We start from the raw sequence: 25,898 nt of genomic DNA, 5'->3' as shown, positions 1-25,898 counted from the left end.
GGAGCCGGGGAAGGTTAACAACTGTGGTGGGAAATTATCCCAATGCTGCGGACATACAACAACCAGTATTACACTAGTACAATTGCACAATGTTTAGTTTGGACGTACTATGAGGGCCATGTGCTTTCGCGTCCCAAGAGCTTGCGGCGCATGCATGGCCCTTACAGAGTCTAGGTGTTCGGTGGGCCGTCGTGGTCTTTGGGCCTATTAAGTGGGGCTAAAGTCTTTACATTTTTGTCTAAAGATGAGGTGAAGGAGAGAGGGTGAAGGAGAGAGAGAAGGAGAGAGAGAGAGAAGAGAGAGAGAAGGAGAGAGAGAGAGAGAGAGAGGAGAAGGAGAGAGAAGGAGAGAGAAGGAGAGAGAAGGAGAGAGAAGGAGAGAGAAGGAGAGAGAAGGAGAGAGAAGGAGAGAGAAGGAGAGAGAGAGAGAGAGAGAGAGAGAGAGAGAGAGAGAGAAGGAGAGAGAGAGAGAGAGAGAGAGAGAGAGAGAGAGAGAGAGAGAGAGAGAGAGAGAGAGAGAGAGAGAGAGAAGGAGTGAGAGAAGGAGAGAGAGGAGTGAGAGAAGGAGAGGGAGAAGGAGAGAGGGAGAGGGTGGGAGAGGGGGGGAGAGAGGGGGAGAGAGGGGAGAGAGGGGGAGAGAGGGGGAGAGAGGGGGAGAGAGGGGGAGAGAGGGGGAGAGAGGGAGAGAGAGGGGAGAGAGGGGGAGAGAGGGGAGAGAGGGGGAGAGAGGGGGAGAGAGGGGGAGAGAGGGGAGAGAGGGGGAGAGAGGGGAGAGAGGGGGAGGAGGGGGAGAGAGGGGGAGAGAGGGGGGAGAGGGGGAGAGGGGAGAGGGGGAGAGGGGAGAGGGGGGGAGAGGGGGAGAGGGGGAGAGAGAGGGGAGGGGAGAGGGAGAGGGGAGAGAGGGGAGAGAGGGGGGAGGAGAGAGGGAGAGAGAGGGAGAGAGAGGGAGAGAGAGGGAGAGAGGGGAGAGAGAGGGAGAGAGAGGGAGAGAGGGAGATGAGAGGGAGAGAGGGGAGGGAGAGAGAGAGGAGAGAGAGGGAGAGAGAGAGGGAGAGAGAGGGAGAGAGAGGGAGAGAGAGGGAGAGGGAGATAGAGGGAGATAGAGAGAGGAGAGAGAGAGAAGGAGAGACCGAGAGAGAGGAGAGAAGGAGAGAGAGAAGGAGAGAAAGAGAGATGTTGCATGTGTCCTTCAGAGGAGCGAATCCGCCGTTTGGGTTGTCACCAGCGGTGAGGTCACCGATTCCGCGCTAGATATACCGGTGTCACTGGATTCTTCTTAGGACGTGAAAAATGTGGGGCCTCTCTTGCTGCTCAAGACCTCAAAGGCAGGACCCAGGCCTGCATCCACCTGCAGGGTCTTTTTACTTTCTGCCATGATTTGTTCCAAGTTGGAGGGGGGGACTTGTGACGGCACCTTGTGGTTGAGGTTTGGACCGCTGTTGGGTTTTCTTCCCGTGGCTACACCAGTTCCGTGGCTCGTGTACATTTTGCGTGGCTTACTGATGTACATTGTCCTGCATTTGGACCTCCAACCAGTTGTATGAGTCTTTAAAGAAAAAGTTGTGTTACATACTATAACTTAAAAAATAAAAGTTACAGTATGTAACGAAACAAGTGTCGGCTGCCATCATCCCTCAAACATCGAGGATACACTGGGATTATGTTCATTGTTTATTTAGATACTATATGTTAGCTATTATGCTTTAAGAAACTTGATCCTTTTGACCTTTGATTATCATGTGAAGTACCGCTCATGGATAATTTAAAAAAAAATGTTGGGACAACTAATCTAAAGAATGACTTATTGAAAGCTTTACCTGATTGTGGGCAGTTTCAAATAACAGAGTTAAGACTCTTTTTTGCTGACTAGCATAGACTAAAATATGGACATTTAGAGTGCTGAGACGCATTGTTTGTTGCTCTAGTAACACGGAAACTCTGCGGAATTCCCGTGCAGCGACATCCTTGGGTATTGGGATGTTTTTGTGTTCGAGAGGCACCAAGATTTGGAATTAATTATGGACAGCAATTTGTCTATTCGATAGGATTGATGTGCTCCTGTACTTGCCACCACTGCCCTTGCTGTGTTTATACTGGCAGGAAGCGCTCGAATCCCCTAGAGAAGTCGCCATCTCTGCTAGATTAAGGCTTATCCAACTCAAGATCCAGTACAGAGTTTGCCTCCCCAGAGCCACACTGGTCAAAATGAGTAGAGGCGCCACTATATACTGCCAACGAGCCTGCAGACAAGAGGGTACATTTTTTTACTTGCTTTGGGAATGTCCAATGATCCAGGAACGCTGGGGAAAAGTGGTCAACAAAATAGCAGAGTATGCAGGAGAGACCTGGAAATAGAACCGAAGATAGGTCTTCTGAATATCTGGGAAGGAACTGGCTTAGGCCGAAAGACCTAACATAGGCAACACTGGGGATGATCATAGCAAAGCTTAACATAGCACTACTCTGGGGAGCCCAAATTACGCCGACACTCCGAGACAATGTAAAGGACGTGGATTCTTTCATGATTAGGGAAAGAGCAGTCTATAGCAATAGAGGATGCCCCCAGGAAGTGGGCCAGATATGGAGTAAGTGGAACACACACTGGGGAGGAATATCTACTAGCCCATCTGAGAGTCACAGAGCGGCAATAGGAATTTGGGTGGGGAATTGAGTTGCACTGTACGGCAGATTAAAATTGAAACCTATGGTGCTCAGTCTAAAATGCTGCATTCAATTGTATACGTTAATGACAAATAAAAAGAAATTATATTTAAAATGAAAAACACCCACTTAATCATATTTAAACATCCTTTCAAAACTCAGTGTCTCTTTACAAGGGTGGGTGTTTTTTCCACCATTGAAAGTGAAGGGTTAGGGTAGAGAATGAGGAACTGTGGAAGGCTGCCGACGTGAAAAATGTGGTTAACAGCCAGAAACGTTTATGGTGGTACATTTTGCAGGTACCATACCAGCCTGGAAGTATACAAACAAGTACTGTTGTTAAAGGCATTAATAACAGGCTTTTCTGGGGTAACAATCGAAGAAAAAGCACCCATATTCCGTGGGGTGTTCCTCCAGAGGGAAACTGTTTTCATGTGGAAAAACGTTCAATATAAATATTTACATCTCTGCATGAATTAGTCATGAATACTAATTTTTGTGGAGTAGAAGTATTACTCTTGTGGTCACAACTCACCAGTTACACAGTACACCAGTTGTAAAGTACTGTTGACATTTTGTCTCATGCAAAGGGATCTCCCAAATAATCTCACTCTTCAACCATTCACACATCACGTTTTTCATTGCAGTGCAGGAGAGCAGCCGCTTTAAAGACACCAAGTCACATGGCCCAAAAACGGAGGTACCTTAGGTACATCTCAAGCACCCCATGATGCAGTCATTAAGGAACGGCCAAAGAAGCTTTAACGTACTGGTGCCAATACATGTAGAGCAAACAACTGAGCTCAGAGTGTGGCCTGTGAGGAGGGGTGGGTACTACTGTGGCTTGGTTTCATTTTTGTCCAGCAAAAATACCCATTTTACAGCTAAATGTACTTATTGTGAAATAAAAGAAAAGTGTGGGGGAGTTCCTGTTTCATGTCCCCTTTTGTTTTTGACCACCAGTCTACGATAAGCTCCTTTTCTTTGCAAGGCTGCTTAGGAGAAGCTGGCTGATTACTTGTGTAATGTTCAACCATGACACGTCCTGTAAACTCACCTGCTGTATGTCTGCAAACTGGACTAGGTCGCTTGCGAGCACCTGGTGCGGTTGGTTGGTTAGCGAAATCAAGGGCGGTAGCTTCTTCCAAGCCGTCAGGTTGTTACTCAACATCGCCAACCTCGTGCTATCGGGGAAAGAAACACATGAGGAAACCACCGTTAGAGGCAAGGATGACCACAAGTACAGACCACTTCAGCATGTGCAAACTGAAATAGGCTTGCTCTGAGCTTCCTTCCTTAGGAGAGAGAGAGAGACAACTACTTCTTGCTGGTCTCTGCCATTGCAACTGCCTGGAGATCAATGTCAGAGACCATGGGAGGAGGATGATGGCTCTGATCAAACACATCCGGACACTTCTCCCCGACATAGACAATGATTAAATCACCATAATGGGGCATGGAGACCATTTAATGTATATAGCCACCTCTAGGTACTTACGGCGTGGTGCCACAATTAAAATCATAGGCTTACACTTGAACAGGTTGTACCAGAACCGAGTTTTTTTTTTTTTAACAAGACATTTATTGTTGGCATGCGTTCAAAGTACACAGCTTATTGCCCACAACCTTAGATAGGCCGGCAGCATGACATTTACGTTAAACAACAGTTGCTGGGTTACACAGCAAGTCGCCTACAACCACTGTGGGCCGGCCGCGTTATTGAGGTTTCTTTTTTTTTTGGTCTCGGTTTTTTACTTTTTTGTTCTTTCCTTTAAATAACACTTATTTAACATAACTAGATCAGCCCACTACAGCATTCCGCACTCAACCCTACAAAAGAAATGACATGCAATAGTCGAAACCTCTATATATCAATTGTAGTCATTAAGCCATGTGCCGTTCAATCCTCCAATTGTGTGTTTAAGTCATTCGTGAGATAGGTCCAGTAATCCTTGGGTCTGGATCTAGCGGGAAGTGATTCTTCGTATGTACTAAGTGTATCTTGACAATAGGACATGTCTTTCAACCACTGTTTGATTTGGGGTGTGTTCGGGCTGTCCCAGCACATAGAGATTCTGCGTTTGGCTAATAGTAATGCTATTACACAGAATTTTCGTTTCGTGGCCTTTACATTATGTAGTATTCCCAGGAGACAGTTCGTGATCGTACATGTCAGTTGCACCCCTACCATGTCTGTCAGTTTTTCCATCACCACCACCCAATAGGCCTGTATCTTCGGACATTTCCATGCCATATGAATAAAATCCGCTTGGTCCTGACCGCATCTCTTGCAACTCGACTCCTCGCGCAGGCCATATTTATATAGTTGGGCTGGTGTATAGTATACCTGGTGTAGGTGAAGGTATTTGAAATGGATTATACGTAAATTGCCGTTTGGCGTGAGCATTGTCGTGAGAGTGCATGCGGTTTCCCATTCTTTTTCCGTGAGGGGAGTGTCAAGTTGTTCGTTCCACCTGTTTAGTGCCCTAGTCGCCCTGTGATCTAACTCCGCCTGTGCTTGTACATATAAACGCGAAACCAAATGTGATGTATTTGGGGAGGTGATCAATAGTTGTAGGGTATCTAGAGTCAGTGGTTCTGCCGGGAAGGTCGGGTAGTGCTGTTTCAACGCCCCTTTGAGTCTGTGAAGCGTGAAGCGGAATAGCATTGTCGGATTCTGAACAAAGGCTAAGTCTTGATCCGTAATGAAAGTACCGTCTTTATAGATATCACCCATTGTGCATAGTCCTACTTGCTGTAAGATGTTCATGCCCACTTCTTCATTTGTGACAGAGAGATTGGGGTGGTGATGTAGGGGTAATGCCAGAGCATAGAGTGGTAGTTTGCGCATCATGTGGCCTAGTGTTCTCCAAGCTGAGTTCGTAGTGTCTATCGTATTTATGTCATTATGATGAAGCGGGGGTCTTATGTGCGTGATTATGGCATCCAGTGGGACTAGAGCAGCGTCCCCTTCTTCCACCGCCACATGTGTTAGATATGGGGTGTTGTGGTACCAGTGTGTTGCGTACTGGGCTTGAGCACACAGATGGTATAACCAAAAGTTTGGTACGCCCCAACCCCCTTTGTGAACGGGCAGTGTTAGTATATCTAGTTTTATGCGCGCTTTCTTGCCTGCCCATATTAGCTGCAGGACCATGGTCGTGATGCGTTTGAATACCTCCCGCGGAGGTTGAATCGGGATATTGTTGAAAAGGTATAGGAGTTTAGGGAGTATCACCATTTTTACGATTGCCATCCTATCTGCTAGTGACAGTGGGAGTTGGATCCATCTCTTGACCCTTTCTTCTAGAGTGTCAATTGCCCTACCGTAGTTGGTTCGTATGACCACTTCGGGGTCACGATGAAACCAAATGCCCAGATATCTTATAGGGTCGGTCTGCCATTCTAGTGGATATTCAGACGTGTATTGTTGTGTGGAATCAGTTAACGGAAATATAGATGATTTATCCCAGTTTATCTGTAAGCCCGAAAACCCACCAAATTTTATGTATACTCTTAAGAGTGGGTTCAGATTAACAGACGGATCTTTAACGTATAATAGCATGTCGTCGGCATATAGCGATATATGCAGTGGTCTGCTAGGGAATTGAATTGCCAGGTGGTGGTGTTTCTGTCTTACTATGCAGGCTAGTGGTTCCAGTGTCAAGGCGAACAGCAGGGGAGATAGGGGCAACCCTGCCTCGTTCCTCTCTCTATATTAATGGCTTCCGATACATATCAGTTTATTTTAATTCTAGCTGTTGGTTTGGTGTAAAGTAATTGCACCCATTGAATAAAAACCTTGGGAAAGCCCATCCTGTGCATAATAGTTATCAAATACGACCACTCGATGGTGTCGAACGCTTTCGCAGCGTCTAGCATGATTGCTGCTGCTTTCGTGGTCGGTGTGAGGTAATGCGCTGTAGCAAATAGTGTTCTTGTATTATGCGTGGTGTTGCGAGATGGGATGAATCCCGATTGGTCGGGGAGGACTAGTGCGGTCATGAGTGGTTGTAAACGGGCAGCTAGAACTTTAGCCAATATTTTGGAATCTACATTTATCAGGGACAAGGGACGATATGAGTGGCAGGCGTCCGGGTCTTTACCCGGTTTGAGGAGCGCCATTATCATCGCTTCGCGCAATGTGGCTGGAAGTATCTGCGCTTCTAGTGCTTCCCCGAACATGTCGACTAGATATGGAGACAGAGCGTCACTGAATGTTTTATAGAATTCACATGTGAACCCATCTGGGCCCGGCGCCTTGCCGTTCGGTAGTGACTTTATGACATCCTTAATTTCCTCCCTCGTTAGTGGTTGGGCTAGATACTGCCTCTGATTAGCAGACAACCATGCTATAGCGATGTCATCCAGATATTGCAGCGTTTCCCGTTGCGTGGCAACTGGTCGCGTTGTGTATAGGTCCTGATAGGTTTGTACGAAGCTTTGTAGTATGCCTGCTTGATCAGTGTGTGTTACTCCCTCTGCCCCAACAACCTTTGTGATTATATGTGGTTTGCGCCCAGTGCATATTTTAGTAGCTAAAGCTCTGCCTGGTCGGCCACCTTCTCCGTACGTTCTAGCCACATGTCTTTTGCTTAGATACTTAATTTCTTCTGCTGCAAATTTTTGATGCTCGGTGAGTGTGTCTCTAATTGTACTTAGAATGGCTGGAGACGGGGTCAGCTCATATTGGCGTTCTAATGTTCGGAGTGAGGATTCACAACGCGAAATTTGTGTTCTGATGTCTTTTAGAATACCAGCAGTTGGCCGATGCAAACCCCTCGTATTGTTGCCTTGAATGCTTCCCATAGAAGCCCAGAGTCTTCTGTGGTTGCGGCATTAAGTCGGAAGTATTCATCAATCGCTTTCCCAATGGTGTCCACATATAGGGGATCTGTGAGAGCGGTTGAATTGAAACGCCAACTGTATGGCGGTGGTATATAATCCGGGATGTTTAATGACAGTTTGACGGGGTTATGGTCTGATAATGTTTTGGGCATGTGTGTTATGTCGTGGGTCCATAGTAACACGTCTACTGAACCTAGCCAGTAATCTATTCTTGACCAGCTACCATGTTGTACTGAGGCATGTGTAGCTTCACTGACCTCCGGGTTACGCTCTCTCCATATGTCTCTTAGGGACAGATCGTGTATGATATCTAGCAGTTTGGTTCTGGCCCGTGTGTGGCGTTCTGTCGTGTCTCCTGATCTGTCAACTTCGTCGTTTAGCGCTATGTTAAAGTCGCCTCCCCATAGTAGTGTTTGATCAATATCAGTGTTTAGATGTTGCCAGATGTCCTGAAAAAACTCCGGTGTGTCTATGTTGGGGCCATATGTGTTTACCATCGTTATCTGTCGGCCTCGAATTGTTCCCTTTAGTATCACGTATCTACCATTATTGTCCAATGTTACCGTATCAGTCCTGAAATCTGTGCCTTTTTTTACCAGAATAGAGACTCCCATGGCGTAGGATGAGTATTTGGAGCAATGCATCGACTCGGCCCATCGCCTCCCCACCAGTGCATAGGAGTGGGGGGGATTCATGTGTCTCTTGGAACATGACAATGTCAATGCGCCATCTGTCCAGACAAGCGAATATGTGACGTATTTTTTTCGGGTTCGTAAAACCTCTGATGTTCCAAGACAGGACATTTAATGTTCGGTGCAGAAAGGTAGTACTAGTCATCGACACTGCTCCTAGCATCTAGTAATGATATCACCCTCAGACACTGGAGGGTCCACGGCATATTATAGTAATATTGTATTAGGTTTCTGTGTACATTGTGATAACAGTGTTCCGGTTGGGTATAGGCAATGCATCTCAAGTAGTCTGATCTATAAATAACAGTAACAGTCCCCCCTACCTCCCCCCACCCCACAACAGCAGCCCAATCCTGCCGATGCCATACCCACAGTAAACAACCCAATTGCATAGAAACTTTGACGGGGATCACCTATTTGGGGGTCCGCCTGGGCTACACATCCCCATCCGGACTAGCGGATGTGGACGGCACTAATGTGTTATACAGCTACGGTATTACGGCATTACAGATCTGGTCGGCGTATAGGGTCGGCATCATCTCTGATATGTAGTAATGTCACAGGACCATCCGCACTACACCTGTTTTACAAACATAATGTTGTTCCCAGTTTCAAGTGGGTGTAATATACATGGCTGTGTATCTGGTTACCCACTTATACCATTGGTGTATGGTGTGTATCACTACAGCTTCTGCAATGTGTATGTAGACTTGTAATCCTCCTTAAGTACTTTACGATAGGTGGGATACGTCTTCACAGTAATTATTGTTGCCGCAGTGTCCAGTATATTGTGCCATGCCAAACAAAGCAGTTAACGCTTGTGGCTATCGATGTGGTTCAAAGCACCTGGTTGTACGGTATGGATGTAGACTGCAATATCTATATATTTGTCTTGTGGTTAAACATTCTCATCTTTTACCCCCCATCCTGTTAACAGCCAAGAACCAGTGATCGTCGGTGATGTTGTATTATGGAGATAAGCACCACTGACCTTGAAGAGTGGTATTCGTAGTTCATGCCATCACAGTTTGCGTTAGAGTCTTTGGCCAGTTTGCTCCTATTACGACGTTAGCCTTATATTGTGATTGGAGCTGTACATGACCTTAAAACCATAACAGGCTGTTGGTACCAGTTGGTACAAGCCTCTTATTTACCACATTAGTAGGATCTGCATAATTAACGTACCGGTGTAGACAATACAGTGGCAAACCATTGTGGTGCATGTCAACCAAAAGCGACAACTTTAATAAGCAAGGTAAACTATAATGTGTTCTCTCCACACAATTCCTACATAAGTAGTCACTCTTAGCGGCCTATGTCTGCAAATTGTAGTAGACCACATACTTGTTACCAAAATAAGAAGAAATATCGTTGAACATACCTAGACGTGTGGGCAAATATGTAGAATAGCACACTATGCCTGGTTGAAATACGACACATTAACTTAACGTTAAACTGTCCCTCCTCCCGCTCAAACAAACTCAGCATGTTATAACAGTGGATAAACCCTGGGTAGGTGCAGCACATCCCACTAGGCATGTACTATTGGCATTACATAGTATGACATTTCTGTCTTCGAGCAGCTTTTTCCCACAGTGTATAAGTTCTGTCGCCGTAGGCATATCGCAATTTGTGTTGTGGCCATACTATAGTTCATGCAACGAGTAGTTCAAATATCACATGTGTTACATCCATAAAGTTTACATCCTTACTGATATGCCATAGTTAGGTACAGCCTGGACCTACCCATAGATATGTCAACATTTTCTGTCGTCCCATTCGTGCGACGCACGTTAAGGTGCCAGTGTCACTTAAGCAAGCCATCCTTACCGCAAATGCCCACAGGGGTAAAACATCTACACTGTCTGCAGTCAGTCATCTTCTGGGGCCTGCTGCTGTCGCGGACGTTCTTTGCGGTGGTTGAGAATTTTCTTTATGAAATCGTTCGCCGCTTTAGGAGTGGTGAGTAGTGTGGACGAGCTTGCTGTACTGCCTGCGTATAATCAGGATAAAATTTGAGTTTGTTGTTTTGAAATTGAAGATCTTTTTGCTCTCGAGCCATACGCAATATTGCGTCTCTGTCGCGGTAGTGTAAGATGCGGGCCACTATTGGTCTCGGTGGCGTACCTGGAGGTGGACGTGGTGCCAATGTTCTAAGTGCCCTTTCCACTATGAAGACTTGAGATAGTTTCTCTTTACCAAATAGAGTTAGGCACATGTCTTCCACATAAGTCTCTATGTTGCCCATGTTTGTTGATTCTGGTACGCCCGCTATGCGCACGTTGTTGCGGCGCGATCTCGCTTCCAAATCCTCTGACTTGGATCAAATCACCTCCAGAATCTTCTCGAAACCCGTGCATTTAGAGGCGTTTGTTCGCGATGAATCCTCCCCTGCAGATATCCGCGTCTCTGCTTCGTCTAGCCGCTCGTCATGATGATCTACTTTTGCTGCCATGGTGTCCATGCGTGACGTTAGGTGATCCATTTTGCCGTGCATGTCTTGCAGGCTATCTTGTATTGCTTTTAGCATTGCCTCCATACCCTTGGGTGTCGATTGCTCGGTTTCCGCTTCAGTGTCTGAGTGCGGGTGCTGTCCCCTGTTAGCACGCCGTTTCTCAAAGGTAATCGTTGGTTGCTGCTTGTCGGGTTTCCCCATTTTGACAATACGTCACTAGTTAGTGTGATGGTGCGTTGGCGTTATTAGTTATTCCCGATCCACAGGCATGGTATGTTGTTTGCGCCCCACGGAGCAGTGTTGAGTTGCAGAACAGTGAGTGTCGTAGAGTCGAACACAGGTTCCGCTGCACTTGCAGCTATGTTTGTATCGCCTGGTGAATGCCCGGGCGTCGTTCTGGAAGTTTGGTCAGTGATTCGCGCCTTTTTTGAGTCAGGCGTGTGGAGGTGGCGATTGGGGGATGGTTGCGCGAATTCCTGCCTCAATGTGTACTGTCCTTATGACCAGGACGCTCAGTCAGCACACAACGGCGGTCGAATATGCCGCGCCTGCTTCCCAACATATTTACAATACGTGTAGTGAGGAATGTTTGCCACTGTCCCTTTGTCGTGAAGCTCCGATTCCTCTACAGTTTCTTGTGTGCCACTTACAGATACTGACTCTGCATATTAACGCGTGATTTAATGCAGTGGTAGTGATGCATTGGTTGGTTGTGCTTAGGCTGAGTCATGGTGCGACATACGATAGTGATGACAAGTTGGCATTGACGCCATGTTACTTCTTGGGATCATTTCTGTTGTTGCGTGTATCGATATTGAGCTTATTCAGCGTGTAACCAGGCACAATCGTGTACAATAGCGTCGCTCGTTCATGCACTCTGTAGCGCATATATTACGCGCTCCTCCGTGTGTCCCAAAGCCCACCAGTAGCGCCTATCAGTATCGCTGCAGCAGGCAGATCGCGATCGTAGGGGGCGTAGAGATCGTTTAAATTATTTACGAGTCATGCAATATAACCTGTCAGTTCGTGCGAGTACTATCCTAGCAGCAGCTGCAATCCTGGCGCCGATATTCAGTTGTAGAACCTAGGGTGTCGCCATCTTTGCTATCATTTTCGCGCCTGTAGGCTTCCAATTCCTGTAAAACGCAACCGTGCTTAATCATGTCACTCCTTGCGGCGTTTACATTAGTCACCACAATTTAAGTTATCACAGACACACAATTCCTTCTGTTATGCAGGCGAAGCGCCGATATGAAGTTTGGGCGGGCACCGTAACTCAACTAATAACCGCCACTCCAAACAGTGTCTATGACCATTTATCGAACGTTGTTGCACGGTCAAATTGGTAGCCTTTATATTTCCCCCTTATGCCGCAGTGCCGCGTAGCAGATCTGTATTCCGGCAACAAGTTTTACCTTGCTCTGGCCTGTGTGGGGATTTCAGATGCCGGTCGCGGTATCAGTTCCTCGGCAGCCGCCATCCTGCCCGCTCCGGCCGCAGTCCACAGGAACCTTTTCAAACAGATTTTCCACGGTTTCACTTGGAGTGCAGCCTTAAGATGCATACCATTGTGCGCCGCTGTCTTTCCGCCGCACGATTTTCGGCGTCAGTATTTTGATCCGTAGCAGTAGTAGCGTGAATTTCAGCAGATTATGGTCCATCCGGCGGAGCTGGTTGATTAGCCAGCCATCCCGCAGTCGCCCTCTAGCCCCCCCCCCCCGAACCGAGTTCAGGACGTGCACTGCCCATACCACGATCCTCCCTGTTCCAGTTCTTCGTTTTGTTCTTGATAGCAGTGTTATCCAATGCCACCTAGGAGCATGTATTGCCCAGTACAGCTCTCAGCCTTGTTCCACTGCTTTGTCGTATGCTTGGAGAAGCCTCAACAGAAGTCTCAGAACATGTACTGCATGTGAGCCTAGTGTACGACTGTACCACCATGGATATAAAGGAGCAGCTTTATACTTGCGGTCAATACATGGCGAAACCGCCCTTTAGTACAGTCTTGGTAATTACAAAGAACAATGGTTCACACATGATTAGTAAGTACTTGATAAATTAATACACAGTCAGAAGTGAAATGAATGGGATACGGCCAGCATATATTTTTTTTACCAGATACATAACAGAGCAGAAAAGAATGTAATTCATACTTTCAGTAAATGCAATCCAAAGAAACTGAATTAATTATGTGCTCAAGAAAAGTGATCATTTATTAAAGTTTTGATAGCGCTAGCTGGACCCGAGGGTATCAGAGCGCTTAACAACAAGTACAAATAGGCATCAGAAAGACAGTGAGGACGGAGAACAGGGCAGAGAGCACATGGGCGAAGTAAAAGTCTGTACAATAGCAACAAGAGCGCAAAACAGGGCGGAGAATCGAAAGCAAGTCATCCGGCTCTGGGATCGCAGAGATAATGGTCTTTCAAAGTCAAACGTGGAGTTCTTAATACGATCCAGAACGCTCAAGGAAGAGGGCTTTGAGTAACATCTTCAATTTTGGGAAGGAGGCGGTCATTCTGATATGTGGGGGGGATGGGGTTCCATATCTTGGGAGCATTACCCGCAAAGGATTTACTGGATGTTTTGTGTTTCTGGGATTTCAGAGGAATGAGTAGGAGCGTGTTGGAGCTTCTGAGGTTCCTTGACTGACCGGCACTTTTGAGCTTGTTGGCCAGATATTCTGGTTTGCCTGTGTGCAGGGCTTTGTGTGTGAGGCAGGCTGTACGGGAGCTGGCTCGGTCAATGGGGAGCCACTTCAGATCCTTAAGAGCCGGGGAGATGTGATCGTATTTCTTATCACACATTGCATCACTGTCTGAGGGGAGAGGTGTGGCGCCGCGGCCAGGGCGACCGACTCTGGCATCTGGGGATCACAGTTCGATCCCCGGTGCCGGCGGCAGATTAGCCCAGCACCATGTGACTCTGGGCAATAGCTTGCTTAATCTTCCCAGCGCCTAGAGACCCTTACGGGTGATTGTTCACGCTTTACAAATGTGGATTATTATTATTATTTATTATCTGATAGAGGAGATCTTATTCTTCCTCCTTTCCCTCTTTACATGAAGAAGTCTCATCGGGTGCTGTTTGTCTAATTGGATCCTAGTATAGTTCTCCATATAGTTAATTCATCTAATGATTTAATGCATCACCTTAAAAACCATGCTCTTTATTTAATTCCAGAGAAGCATTACACTGGGCCTCCTGATCTAAATCCTATGGAGGCGAAAGTGGGAAAACAGGATGTGTTCAATTGACCTTACAGATCCCTGAACGCATAGGGGATTCCACTGCCTGGACAACTTTCTTCTCCCAGAGGTGGAGAAGGTGTCGATGTTATACAGAGGACATGCTTCCAAACTGAACATTTTCAACGGTCTAGAAAAATAGCCCCTTCACAAAAAATGTTTGAGGTGAAGAAACTTCATACTTTTCCAGGGTACAAGTAAGTCATACCGGGACACGGATGGACCATGGATCGGAATGGGTCCCTTTCTGTTAAACCTTGGGCTGAGGCCAGACTTGTGGCTCTGTATTGGATCAACAACTGTCTTCTTGGAGAGGTGCATATAACAACAGAGTGAGTATGGGCCTGAGGGGAAATAGTTTAAAGACCTGTTCGCACCTTGTCCCCCAACTATACTTTACAAAACACGGAAGATGCCACAGGTCTTGGTGCAATCCAGACACAACTAGGAACCTATGAAGTATTCACAAGAGGGACTGGAGTCAAAAAATATACAAAGAACAGAAAAAGGTACAGATGACAGGAAGATCTAAAGTGCAGTCCAGAATCAAGATTTGATCTAGACTAGAAAGTCCCCATCAGCCCACTCAATAGTGGAACTTCGTCATCTGGGATTTTCAGTTTGAAAATAGGTGTCCCAAAAGCACTTCCTCATGAAGAGAATGAGGCTAGCTCCGGACCCAATGGCTGCACCTTCAGCCAGAAGAGATGACAGAGTCAGAGGCTGATCGGGCTTAGTTGCAGTGCTCAAAGAAAGACAATGTGAAAAAGAAATTCAGGTGATTTAAAAATGCCTATCTTTATGTCAAAAAGGAAACTTTATTGGGAGTGCCCATCAAGATGGTATGATTAAAAACAGAGTGATAATAGCAGAATAAATGCTTTGCTGTTTATCATAGATGTAATTTGGTCAACATGTTTCAGCCTTAAGAGGCTTTCGTCAGGACCTATGAATCACTACTGCAACACTTACTTTGTGTTCTGTGAATAACAAACTACAGACAGTCTTACGGACGCTGTGTCTTCTCCCCAATCTTAGGGATGAAGAGCCTCACCTCACCTGGCGACAGCTCAGGCTAAAGGAGGCCACGCACTCTCCGTCGTTACCTCGGGCTTATTCTGAGCCTCGGCTCAGAATAAGCCCGAGGTAACGACGGAGAGTGCGTATGAATCACTACTGCAACACTTACTTTGTGTTCTGTGAATAACAAACTACAGACAGTCTTACGGACGCTGTGTCTTCTCCCCAATCTTAGGGATGAAGAGCCTCACCTCACCTGGCGACAGCTCAGGCTAAAGGAGGCCACGCACTCTCCGTCGTTACCTCGGGCTTATTCTGAGCCTCGGCTCAGAATAAGCCCGAGGTAACGACGGAGAGTGCGTATGAATCACTACTGCAACACTTACTTTGTGTTCTGTGAATAACAAACTACAGACAGTCTTACGGACGCTGTGTCTTCTCCCCAATCTTAGGGATGAAGAGCCTCACCTCACCTGGCGACAGCTCAGGCTAAAGGAGGCCACGCACTCTCCGTCGTTACCTCGGGCTTATTCTGAGCCTCGGCTCAGAATAAGCCCGAGGTAACGACTGAGAGTGCGTGGCCTCCTTTAGCCTGAGCTGTCGCCAGGTGAGGTGAGGCTCTTCATCCCTAAGATTGGGGAGAAGACACAGCGTCCGTAAGACTGTCTGTAGTTTGTTATTCACAGAACACAAAGTAAGTGTTGCAGTAGTGATTCATAGGTCCTGACGAAAGCCTCTTAAGGCTGAAACATGTTGACCAAATTACATCTATGATAAACAGCAAAGCATTTATTCTGCTATTATCACTCTGTTTTTAATCATACCATCTTGATGGGCACTCCCAATAAAGTTTCCTTTTTGACATCAAGATAGGCATTTTTAAATCACCTGAATTTCTTCTTCACATTGTCTTTCTTTGAGCACTGCAACTAAGCCCTATCAGCCTCTGACTCTGTCATCTCTTCTGGCTGAAGGTGCAGCCATTGGGTCCGGAGCTAGCCTCATTCTCTTCATGAGGAAGTGCTTTTGGGACACCTATTTTCAAACTGAAAATCCCAGATGACGAAGTTCCACTATTGAGTGGGCTGATGGGTACTTTCTAGTCTAGATCAAATCTTGATTCTGGACTGCACTTTAGATCTTCCGGTCATCTGTACCTTTTTCTGACTCCAGTCCCTCTTGCGAATACTTCATAGGTTCCTAGTTGTGTCTGGATTGCACCAAGACCTGTGGCATCTTCCGTTTCTTGGAGAGGTGGTCTTTCAACTTTTTGGCCAGTCTTGCTAAGCTCAAGAATTGTCTTGAAGACGGCAACTGAGGACATGGGGTGACAGAAGGAGGAGTTTCAGTTCAAGGAAGCTTGTTACCTCTAACTGGATGTTGGGGCGGAGATTTCAATAATGTCTTTAAGGCCAGTATTCATGTGCCTTGAGGCAAATGCCATTGATATGGGTTTGTACAGGCATATCAAGTGTGGAGTCAAGTATTTGTCATGGTAGGTTTAGTGGGCATCCCTTAATGTAATTATCTATTGGAACCGATCTGTGTGTCAAATGGCAACTGGCTCCCATCATTCTCCAGTGTATACTTCCTCATATTCTAACTAGTAAACTCCTTTGAGGGTCTCAGTGCAAACCTCATTTTCTTTCATGGCACAAGGAGTCCTGCATGGTTTTGTTTGTTTGCAATACTAGCTCTTACATACCAAAATGCCCGACGCTTCCAACATCTGGTGTTGCTGTGGTTCAAGGACAATGCAAGGTTTCAGACAACCTGGATGGTTTAGGTTACATTGGGTGGGGGAGACCAAAGAGGGGTATTTTTCATGATCTTGAACTACAACTTCTAAAACCAACCCACCAGAATGTAATTTTCATATAACCGGATGCAGCAAGTGCATCTCTGGTACAGGAACGCATCTGCAAAACAAGTTCCCTACAATCAGTACAGATGTTCTGGTGCAGTATTTCTATAAAGCTGATGGAAACTTTTAAAGGCTTTTTCCCCAATGTTTGCAACAGAGTCACAGTGGCATCAGACCAATCAGAAAGGCACCTCAATTATGTGGTACACAAAACTCCACAAGTGTAGAATTTAATATGAATGTGTGTTGCGCTTCAGTGTTTGTAAGGATTGTGAACCTGCTTGACGAATTGTGTTTCAAACCTGTTCAATAAAATGGCTGCTACAAAAAAGTCTGGACTTAGATTCTGAAAGCACAAAAAATATTAGCAGTTTCACTCTATAGATTTTACTATTATTATTACAACATATTTATTCCAGCTCATTCCCTCTGCATAGTTAATGTATTTATTTTACTTAAAGTGCTCAAAGAGGGTGCACTCTGAACATAATCATGTTAAGGCACATACAGGACAGAAGAGACGAGGTGAAATCACTAGAACAGCAGGGGCAGTAAGGACTGGCCAAGCAGCGTGCCTTTGGACCACTGGATATGTACCGAGGGCAAGGAACTGAAATATTTCTGTTCTTTCTGGTCTAGTCAGCTTTCAGCCTGGTCAATAGCCAAAGCACATTCCCAGGGAAAGAGAAGGATGGGCACAGGGATCTGCTGAGCTTGGGCATGGACAATTCATCACTTTGATACTTTTCTATCTTTTAACATTTAGATCTACTATCACTGGCAGCAGAGCGCTCTTCAGACAGAAGGAGAAACAGCTGTCTAGTGAAATCTGTACTGAAGGACATGAAAACCCCTTCCCTGCCTATGCCTAATTAGGTCAATGAAAGTTTTTTTTGTCTAACAAGGAATTTTCTTTTATACTTTTGACTATTTTGACGCTTGACAACAACCATTTTTGGGGCCATTACTGTGGACAGGGTCTACTTGACCTTACCCCGGGTTCTTATGTGGTTCTTTTTGCCCAATCACCAGCTGCTTGATGCAGCAGATAGGAGGCACTCATTGTGTGGTGGAGGCGGATGAGTAAAATAGAAGATGGTTCAACTCCTATTGGCATTCCTTCCAAAGAGCCTTATGCAGACTAATAAAGGTAAACGTGATACCGCATACGCATAAGACACACATTGCGTCAGATATTAAAGTCACCATGGAAGCCTATATAATGAGATCATCCTTATTACCAGAAACCACTACATCTTCTTGAGATAGCCTACAGAACAACAATATCTGTATTAAACCGTTTAGATTACTTGTGGGGGTTATTTCTCTTTACACTAACTTTGTAGCGACTAAAACTTTTTTATTTTGGTCAGCCAGCACACCTCATACCAAATAGTCCTATAATGAAATATACAAACTCCAGACAGGAAAGGTTTTGTTCTTTCAAGTTATGAACCTTAACCTGGCCCTTCCAGATCTGTACAATCAATATACTTCTGGGGGACTTGCCGCCATCCTATTAAAGGTTCCTGGGTATTTGCGCGTTATAAACTTGGGTACAGTAAGAGGTTTATCATTATAGGGCATGAATTACAATTTCTCCTGCAGGGACTGGACAGGCAGCAAGTGTTTAGGAGACACACTCTCTGAGCATCTGCAGAAAATACTGCAATTTTTGCTTGAATGGGTGTTTGTCCGAACATGTGGGACATCACAATAGAAAATATATGTGACAGAGACCGAATAGGTGATACTCTCTCTCAGCACACCGGACGACAAAATACTAGTGAGACAAATTACTCTCTCGCAAGGCCGAAACTGGAATGGTCTTCAACCAAAATGGCAGCCCTTCAACCTTAAGGAGATGCTTAGAGCTTCAGGTGCACCACAGGTGTAAGCATAAAACAGCACAACAAACACTAGAGGGTTCTACAGACTGATGAGGAGATCACAGACAGAACCAGAAAGACAGGGGAGACTGCCTATGGATGCTGTGGAACTGGTACGTGAAGATCCCTGTCCAAGTCCAGAGGTTGTTCAGACCACTGGATTTCTAGGCCTGCCAACTGCAACAGACCTTTGGAGGTTCAGTAAAGAGAGGAAAGTTGAGACCGTCTGAGCATGCAGTTCAGGCTTTTGTAGCTGTCTACGTTTGCTAACCTTTTTGCAGGACAAACAGAAATTCTGGCACATGCTGAATTTCATTTTCGAGAAACACGCCAATAAAAGTAAGTTAAAAAAAATAAATAGCTGATTCAGTGTTAAGAATGACGTATTTTCTTAATGAAGGGTACTGAAGAGCCAGTGAGGTTTGGTAAATGTTAAGAAAAATGTTAAAACATACAATTACAGGAATCTAAAGTTGATCGATGCATGAATGAACAAGAATTTCACAAGTTAGATTTGAAAAGCTCAAAAAGGTTTTATTCAGAGTCGCTGACATGGTTTATAACTGTACGCGTCATTACTTTTCTTCAACAAACAACTTAATCTCTGTACATTCCATGTGTTAAAAACCAGATATCCCTTCTAAATCTCCTTGAAAGCTTACTCAACAATGAGACAGAATTTATCGATTAACATAGAATTATTGCAAACGTCATCAGCTACGAAAAACAAACCTCAAAACATCTACACCGCCACCCAATTCGGAGAAAATAACAATGCCAAACATTTCCAACCGCATGCCAATTGGGAACAGCAGCAAGAGTTAAGAATGACAAAGAAAGCAAAAGAAGGTCTTTCTTCTGCTCTAGTAGCTTGGTATCAATGTTACTTCCTGCTTCTTTGTCAAAGTGTGAAAGACTGTGCAAGTGTGGCTCCAGGACACTCTGGAGCAGAGGTCCTTTACCTGAGATCCGTCGACGCAAAGCCTACTCAGGGGTCTGCAAGGGTTTAGAAAATTAAGTAATATACAAAGATTAATAAAGTGTTTACAAATAAAGAATCAAAATGTTAAACTGAAATTCAAAACATCCTGTAAATGTGAAGGAACTTGAAATGTAAGGCTAAAAATGTACTTTGTATCCCAAGATTGATCTGTGGAAGCAGTACAAGTGTATCAAACAGAATCTAGTATGGACGATGAGTGGCCTCAACTGCATTTAAGAACAACTGTATCCTTCCCATAACTATTAAAATGTTGATTTTTTAAATATTTGTTTGTGAATTAAATAAAATGTCAATTTGTGTATTTGTTTGATTAATTCCCGTTTCAGGATTTGTGAGTATTCTTTTGCTGTTCAAATCATCGAAAATGCTGAGACTGGGGTCCCGGACTTAAGGATGACTTCCCTGGCGAATCCCTTGGTCATCAGATGACAGATCACATTCTCGTGAAATTATCTGAAGGGGATTAATAGTGACAGAAGTATGGCTACCTCATAAACTATTGTTTTCAAGCTAGGAAAGAGGGCACCAACCAGGATTCGAACACATCACCTCTAGGTTACAAACAGTGGCATAATCAAACTGGAGGGGGCCCATTTGCAAAGCATATGGAGGGGAGACCTCAGGCTCTTGACACAGCCAGGAGCTCTCGGGCCGGGAGATCCCTACCCATGCCAGGGGGAGCCCTGGAGCTTAGGGACCAGCACCGCGGGATATTGTTAAGCCACTATGTACAAGCATATTGGTGGCTTCATCACAATATTTAACTACTTTGCAAACACTTTATGGCGATAATGGGGCTACTCTGTTGAGGATCTGTAATATACCATCTGTTGCCATAATAAGCATACTCTGCCAAGGAGCTTTAATATACCACCTGTTACCATAATGAGGATGCACTTTTAAGTAGCTTCAATATATTATCTGCTACCATTATGAGGATACTCTGTAGAGGATCTTTATTATGGTTGTTAAAATAGCTAGCAGCAAATCCTTTGAAAGGAAAACCTGCAGCAGACCCTGCCATCTCCTGATGCCATTGTAATGCCTTATGCAGGTCTTTCTGCAGCAGTCTTATTTGAGGAATCACTGCTTGATGGTTAATTGCATCCTTCCCCTTCCACGTTTAGTACCTCTATCCCATCACAGCCTCTGCTCATTTCATTTGGGGAGGGGGGGGCTCTCCGACAGGCTGACGTCGTTAGCAGTGGCCGTCGAGTCCTGCCGCCTCCTGTATTCCAACTACAGTCCCCATACGTTTTTGGGCCTACTCTTAGGCAGCAGTAGCTCACTGTAGTTCTCAGACTGCGTGCAGCAGTAAGTCAAGTCTCTCGTCCACTGCTCAATCTTGGGGAGGGGCCCTCTCATCCAGCACATGGCTAGCCTCCTTTTTGCCATCAGCAAACCCATTTCCACTATCCTGCGCTTTGCCTTTGGCAGTGGACTCGAATAGCCTAGTAAAGCTAGCGCCGGGGACAGAGTGATTTCTACCTCCAATGTTCTGCTCAGTTCTTGGAACACTTCACTCCAATAGTGTTGTACCCCCGGACACTCCCACGCCAAGTGTAGAAACCCTGTGCTTTGCGCTGTGCATCTCTCACATGTCGCGCACCCACGTAGTCCAAACCGATGTAATCTCTCCGGGGAGTGATATACTCTATTAAGAAACTTAAAATGCACCAGTCTATGCCTACCGTTCAGGGAGACAGACCTTGTGTTACTGCAGCAGTAACGCCATATGTCATCATCAATAACTGTGTCTAAGTCGCGTTGCCAGGCCAAGCGCGCCTTATTGTACCCGGTCTCCTTTTCGGCTATGGCAATCTTATACATAATAGAGACCAGTGTCCTCGGGACTTCCGACTTAATTACGTATCTAAGTTCTAAGAGTTCTGGGGGTTCCTGTAAGTCATCTCCCAACAGCTCCCGCCAGGCTTCTCTGACCCTGTGAAACTGAAAGCACTGCAGTACAGTGGGCGGTTTCTGAGTTGTCACGTCCGTCAGCGTTTTAAGAGTACCGTCTAGAAACAGGTCGCCCGTCGTGTGTATACCCATGGCCTCCAACGCCACAATCACCCCCTTTTCCCTGCACGGGGCCAACCAGATGGCCAACGATGTAGGCATCAGTGGAGAGTACAATATCGCCCCAGCGTGGTGCTGCAGTAGGGCATGCCAGGCGTGTCTAGGTGAATTTAAGGAATCAAGCAGTCCCGTGCGTCGGTCTGCCGATTCAAATACGATGGCTGGCAGCCGTAGCGGCGCAGCGAAAAGACCTTCCATCTTTATAAATGGCACGGTCCCTCCGTCATGTATCCAGCTGTGTAATTGCGCCCCCTGCGCCACTCGGTAGTATATTTCGAAATCAGGGGCTCCCAATCCGCCCATCTGGTATGGCAGGACTAGTATTTTCCACTGCACCCTCGCTTGCTTACCAGCCCAAGCCAGTTTAATCATTAGCGACTGTAGGCGAGAAAAGAAGCACACAGGAAGGACCATCGGTATATTCGTGAATAAAAACAGCAGACGGGGCAGGACCACCATCTTCATTATCGATATCCTGCCCAGCAGGGAAAGGGGTAATCCTATCCATATGTCCAAATTGTCTTCCAGACGGGCAATGGCCCTGCCATAGTTCTCGCGGAATACCGTCTCCGAATCAGTGTGGAGCTGTATCCCCAGGTATCTTACTGAGTCTGTGGTCCACCTCAGTGGATATTCCATATCAAACCTCTCTGTGGCTGCAGTAATGGGGAATGCTATGGATGTGTTCCAGTTTACAGTTAGCCCAGATAGAGCACCGAATCGCACCACTTCCGGCAGGAGCGGCGCCAGATTCTTCTCCGGTTCCCTAACATAGTAGGGTGTTGTCTGCGTAAGTTGTTATGACTAGTTGGTAAGTAGGGAAGTTAAGTCCCCTATGGGAGTGGTATTCTCGCAGCGCACGCTCCAATGGCTCCGCGACCAGCGCATAGATCGTGGGCGACAATGGGCAACCCTGCCGAGTGCCCCTACGAATCTGAATGGGTTCTGTGACATGGTTCCCGATCTTAATGCGTGACGCCGGGTCTCTATAGAGTACCGCTATCCTCTGCAGAAACACTGGTTCTAGCCCGAGTCTAGAGAGGACTGCTCTCAGAAAAGGCCAGTCGACTGAGTCAAAGGCTTTCTCCATGTCCAAAAATACTGCTATCGCTTTCGTCTCTGGACGTGTACGTTGAATGGCTCCAAAGACCGTACGTAAATTGTAAGTAATGTTTCTTCCCAGCATAAACCCCGCCTGCTCCGGCGCAACCAGCTCTGGGGCCAACAGAGCCAACCTCGTCGCAAGAACTTTAGTGTATATTTTGGTGTCTACATTTAATAACGACAGTGGCCTGTACGAGCTACATTCCTCTGGGGGCTTATCTGGCTTCGGTATGGCAACTTTTAACGCTTCCCTCATTGTCTTTGGCATCTGCCCCGTATCGTACAAGTCCGCAAACAAGGCGGAAAAGTGAGGAAGCAGCAGATCCAAAAATGTCTTATAGAAGCTAACTGTCAGCCAGTCTGCCCCAGGAGCGCTTCCTGCCTTCATCCCACTCAGAGCTTCACGGATCTCATCGTGCTCTTTTGGGTGCATTAAAAATTCCCTATGCACGTCCGATAAGAACGGGATTTCAATGTGTTCCAAATAGTCTAAGATGTCCTCCTCGCCCCCCCCGTCGCCCTGTAGTCATAAGTCTGTGTAGTATTCCTTGAATCTTTGTGCCATCTCTACCTCTCCTGTAAGTGTGACCCCCTTCCCTAGATTTGATTTCAGTGACCGCTATTTTCGGCCGTTGCTGTTTCACCATGTTGGCTTGGCCAGGACCACTCCCGGTCTGTCCTTTTCCCCATATATTCTAGCTATAGCGTATTTGCGTAAGTGCTTGACTTCTGCATCAGCCTCTGCCGGATAGTCCGTAAGTAGTCTTTTCATTTCTTCCTTGTCAGCATCAGTCTCTCCCGTTAGTTGGCGCCCTTCACACTCCGCTAATTGTCGCTCCAAGTGAGCCAGCCTTTGTCGGATTGAGCGGAGTACCCCTGAGTGCCTGCTCATGGCTACCCCCCGAATATAAACCTGAAACGCCTCCCATACAGTTTGGGAGCTATCTACTGATCCAATGTTTGTTTCGAAGTATATCTCTATCGCTTCGTGCAACTCCTCCCTGAAGACTGGGTCTTGTAAGGAATATGGCGGGAATCTCCATAGGAATGGGGGAGGGGGGGGTTGCCTTCCTCGGCGTCATTAACTCTATCAATATGGGTGAATGGTCTGAAAGCTTTCCAGGCAATACCGGACACTTGCGTATCCTTGGGAGCAGACCCGTAGAAGCTAGCCACTAATCAATCCGTGTAGATATATTGTGGAAGGCCGAATAATGGGTGTATCCCCCTAGCGCTGGGTGTAAACTACGCCATACATCGGCTAGGTCTTCGCTAATCAGTATTCTGTCCAGTTCCCTAGCTGCCTTTGCTTGTTGTCTGGCCGGACCACTCGATCGGTCCGCAGCAGGACATCTAGTCATATTAAAGTCCGGACCCCACAGGGCGGACAGGCTGGGTAATTCCCGCGTAACTTCAGCTAGCTTATAATAAAACTCAGGGCAGTCATAGTTAGGGCCATATAGATTAACGACTAGTACATCCATCCCCCCTTCCGGACACCTTCGAAATCACATATCTACCTTCCGGGTCAGCCTTAAGCATAGTCAATGTGAAGTCCGATTTCGGGTTCACCCAAGTTAACACCCCTCGCACATGGGTAGTGAAACCAGCGGCATTAACCTGTCCCCTTAACCTCCTTGCCCACAGCCTAGGACTGTTCGCGGGTAAGTGAGTCTCCTGAATTAAAGCCAGGTCAATATGGTGTCTAGACAAATAATGCAAAACCTTTTGCAGCTTGCGATAATCATTTAGCCCACGGACATTCCACGTCAGAGCTCTCAGACCGCACGCATCAGCGCCTACTTCGGTCTCACCAGATATATCCTGCATATTCAACGGAAGTCAACATTATTCTGCACACAGTAGTCGATGGAGGAAAGACTGGTATACGCCGCCACACGCAGGATGACGTCGTCGGGGAACTCAGCAACTTCAGACCGGTGATTCACGGCCTATTACCCCGCGGATTGCCACACGCGGAACCACTTAAAGCAGCCAAAATCGCCCTCCTCCGCTAGCCCTCGGGTGTCGGGTCGAAGCACCAACAGTCACGACGGGTGATTATTGCCTCCAGCGAACGTAGGACTAAGGATCTTGCAGGATTATGTGTCGGCTTGACGAAGCTCGGGAGTTAAGCGTCCAACTTGGACTCGAGCAAGCTCCGCCACCTTGTTTTCCATTATTCACTTTCTTGTTTATGGGTTCTGTTCTTGTCACCTTGTACCTTTTCTTTCCACCCTCTGCTGCAGTTTCACAGTTTCTCTCTACTTTCCTCACTCACTCCTGTTCCAAGTCAACCAGTGTCTAGGTTTAACAGCTGCCTGGCCCAATGTGAGGAGGGTTCAGAATTGGGTGCACCGACATCCACAGTGATGCTATTGAATGACCTCTAGGTGCTGGGCTGGTGAGGCTCTGTCTGTGTAAGATGAAATGTAGCCATGACTGGAGAAGGGAGCTATGGTACAACAGGGATTACCCTGAAAGACAGGTACGGAAGAGTGGAACATCATAGTGCTTCCGCAATAGGGGGGCTTCGCATTTATGGTACTGGAATCTTGGCAAGCTGTCAGGCAGCATTCTCACTTCAGACTCAGGCACACATGTACTACTCAGGCAAGGATTCATGTTGAGTCTTGGGAAACAGCAGCTCAACAGAGTAAGGCACTAGGTAAGTCCCTTGGCTACCTTTCCAGCTTTAGACCTGGGAGCACCTTGCTGCTCAAGAGGTCTGCAAGACATTGGTGAAGTAAATGCTATGTGGCAGAAGTGCTGCAATGATTAAGACACAATAATAGAGCACTAACACTGTTGTAGTTCTTATTATTCTCCCACACAATACCATGCAAGTATGAAGCCTATCAGTTTCTAATGGTCGAGTTCTCTCTGATACACTTAAAAAAAAACTTCACTTTCAGTAGGACATCATCCATGTGCCAATTTGGAGCACAATCTGCACTTTGAGGCCTCCGGTATGTACTGATATTTCAGGGAATAGAAAAATGGAGAGGCAGGCGCACAACGCATGCTCAGAAGTCG

The 25,898-nt window shown here is 46.3% G+C and overlaps 1 protein-coding gene across 1 annotated transcript in view; it reads right to left on the bottom strand.

Annotated features, from left to right (window-relative positions):
* LAMTOR1 (late endosomal/lysosomal adaptor, MAPK and MTOR activator 1) overlaps positions 1–25,898 on the bottom strand; it is a 102,549-nt gene that overhangs the window by 6,081 nt on the left and 70,570 nt on the right. The window contains exon 4 of the mRNA XM_078658628.1: positions 3,718–3,844. Within this exon, the coding sequence (XP_078514754.1) occupies positions 3,718–3,844 (127 nt within the window). The remainder of the gene's footprint in view (positions 1–3,717; positions 3,845–25,898) is intronic.

This window comes from Lissotriton helveticus, chromosome 8 (genome assembly GCF_964261635.1).
Source record: "Lissotriton helveticus chromosome 8, aLisHel1.1, whole genome shotgun sequence".
Classification (NCBI taxonomy): Eukaryota; Metazoa; Chordata; class Amphibia; order Caudata; family Salamandridae; genus Lissotriton; species Lissotriton helveticus.
This window is presented reverse-complemented; position numbering and strand designations above follow the sequence as displayed.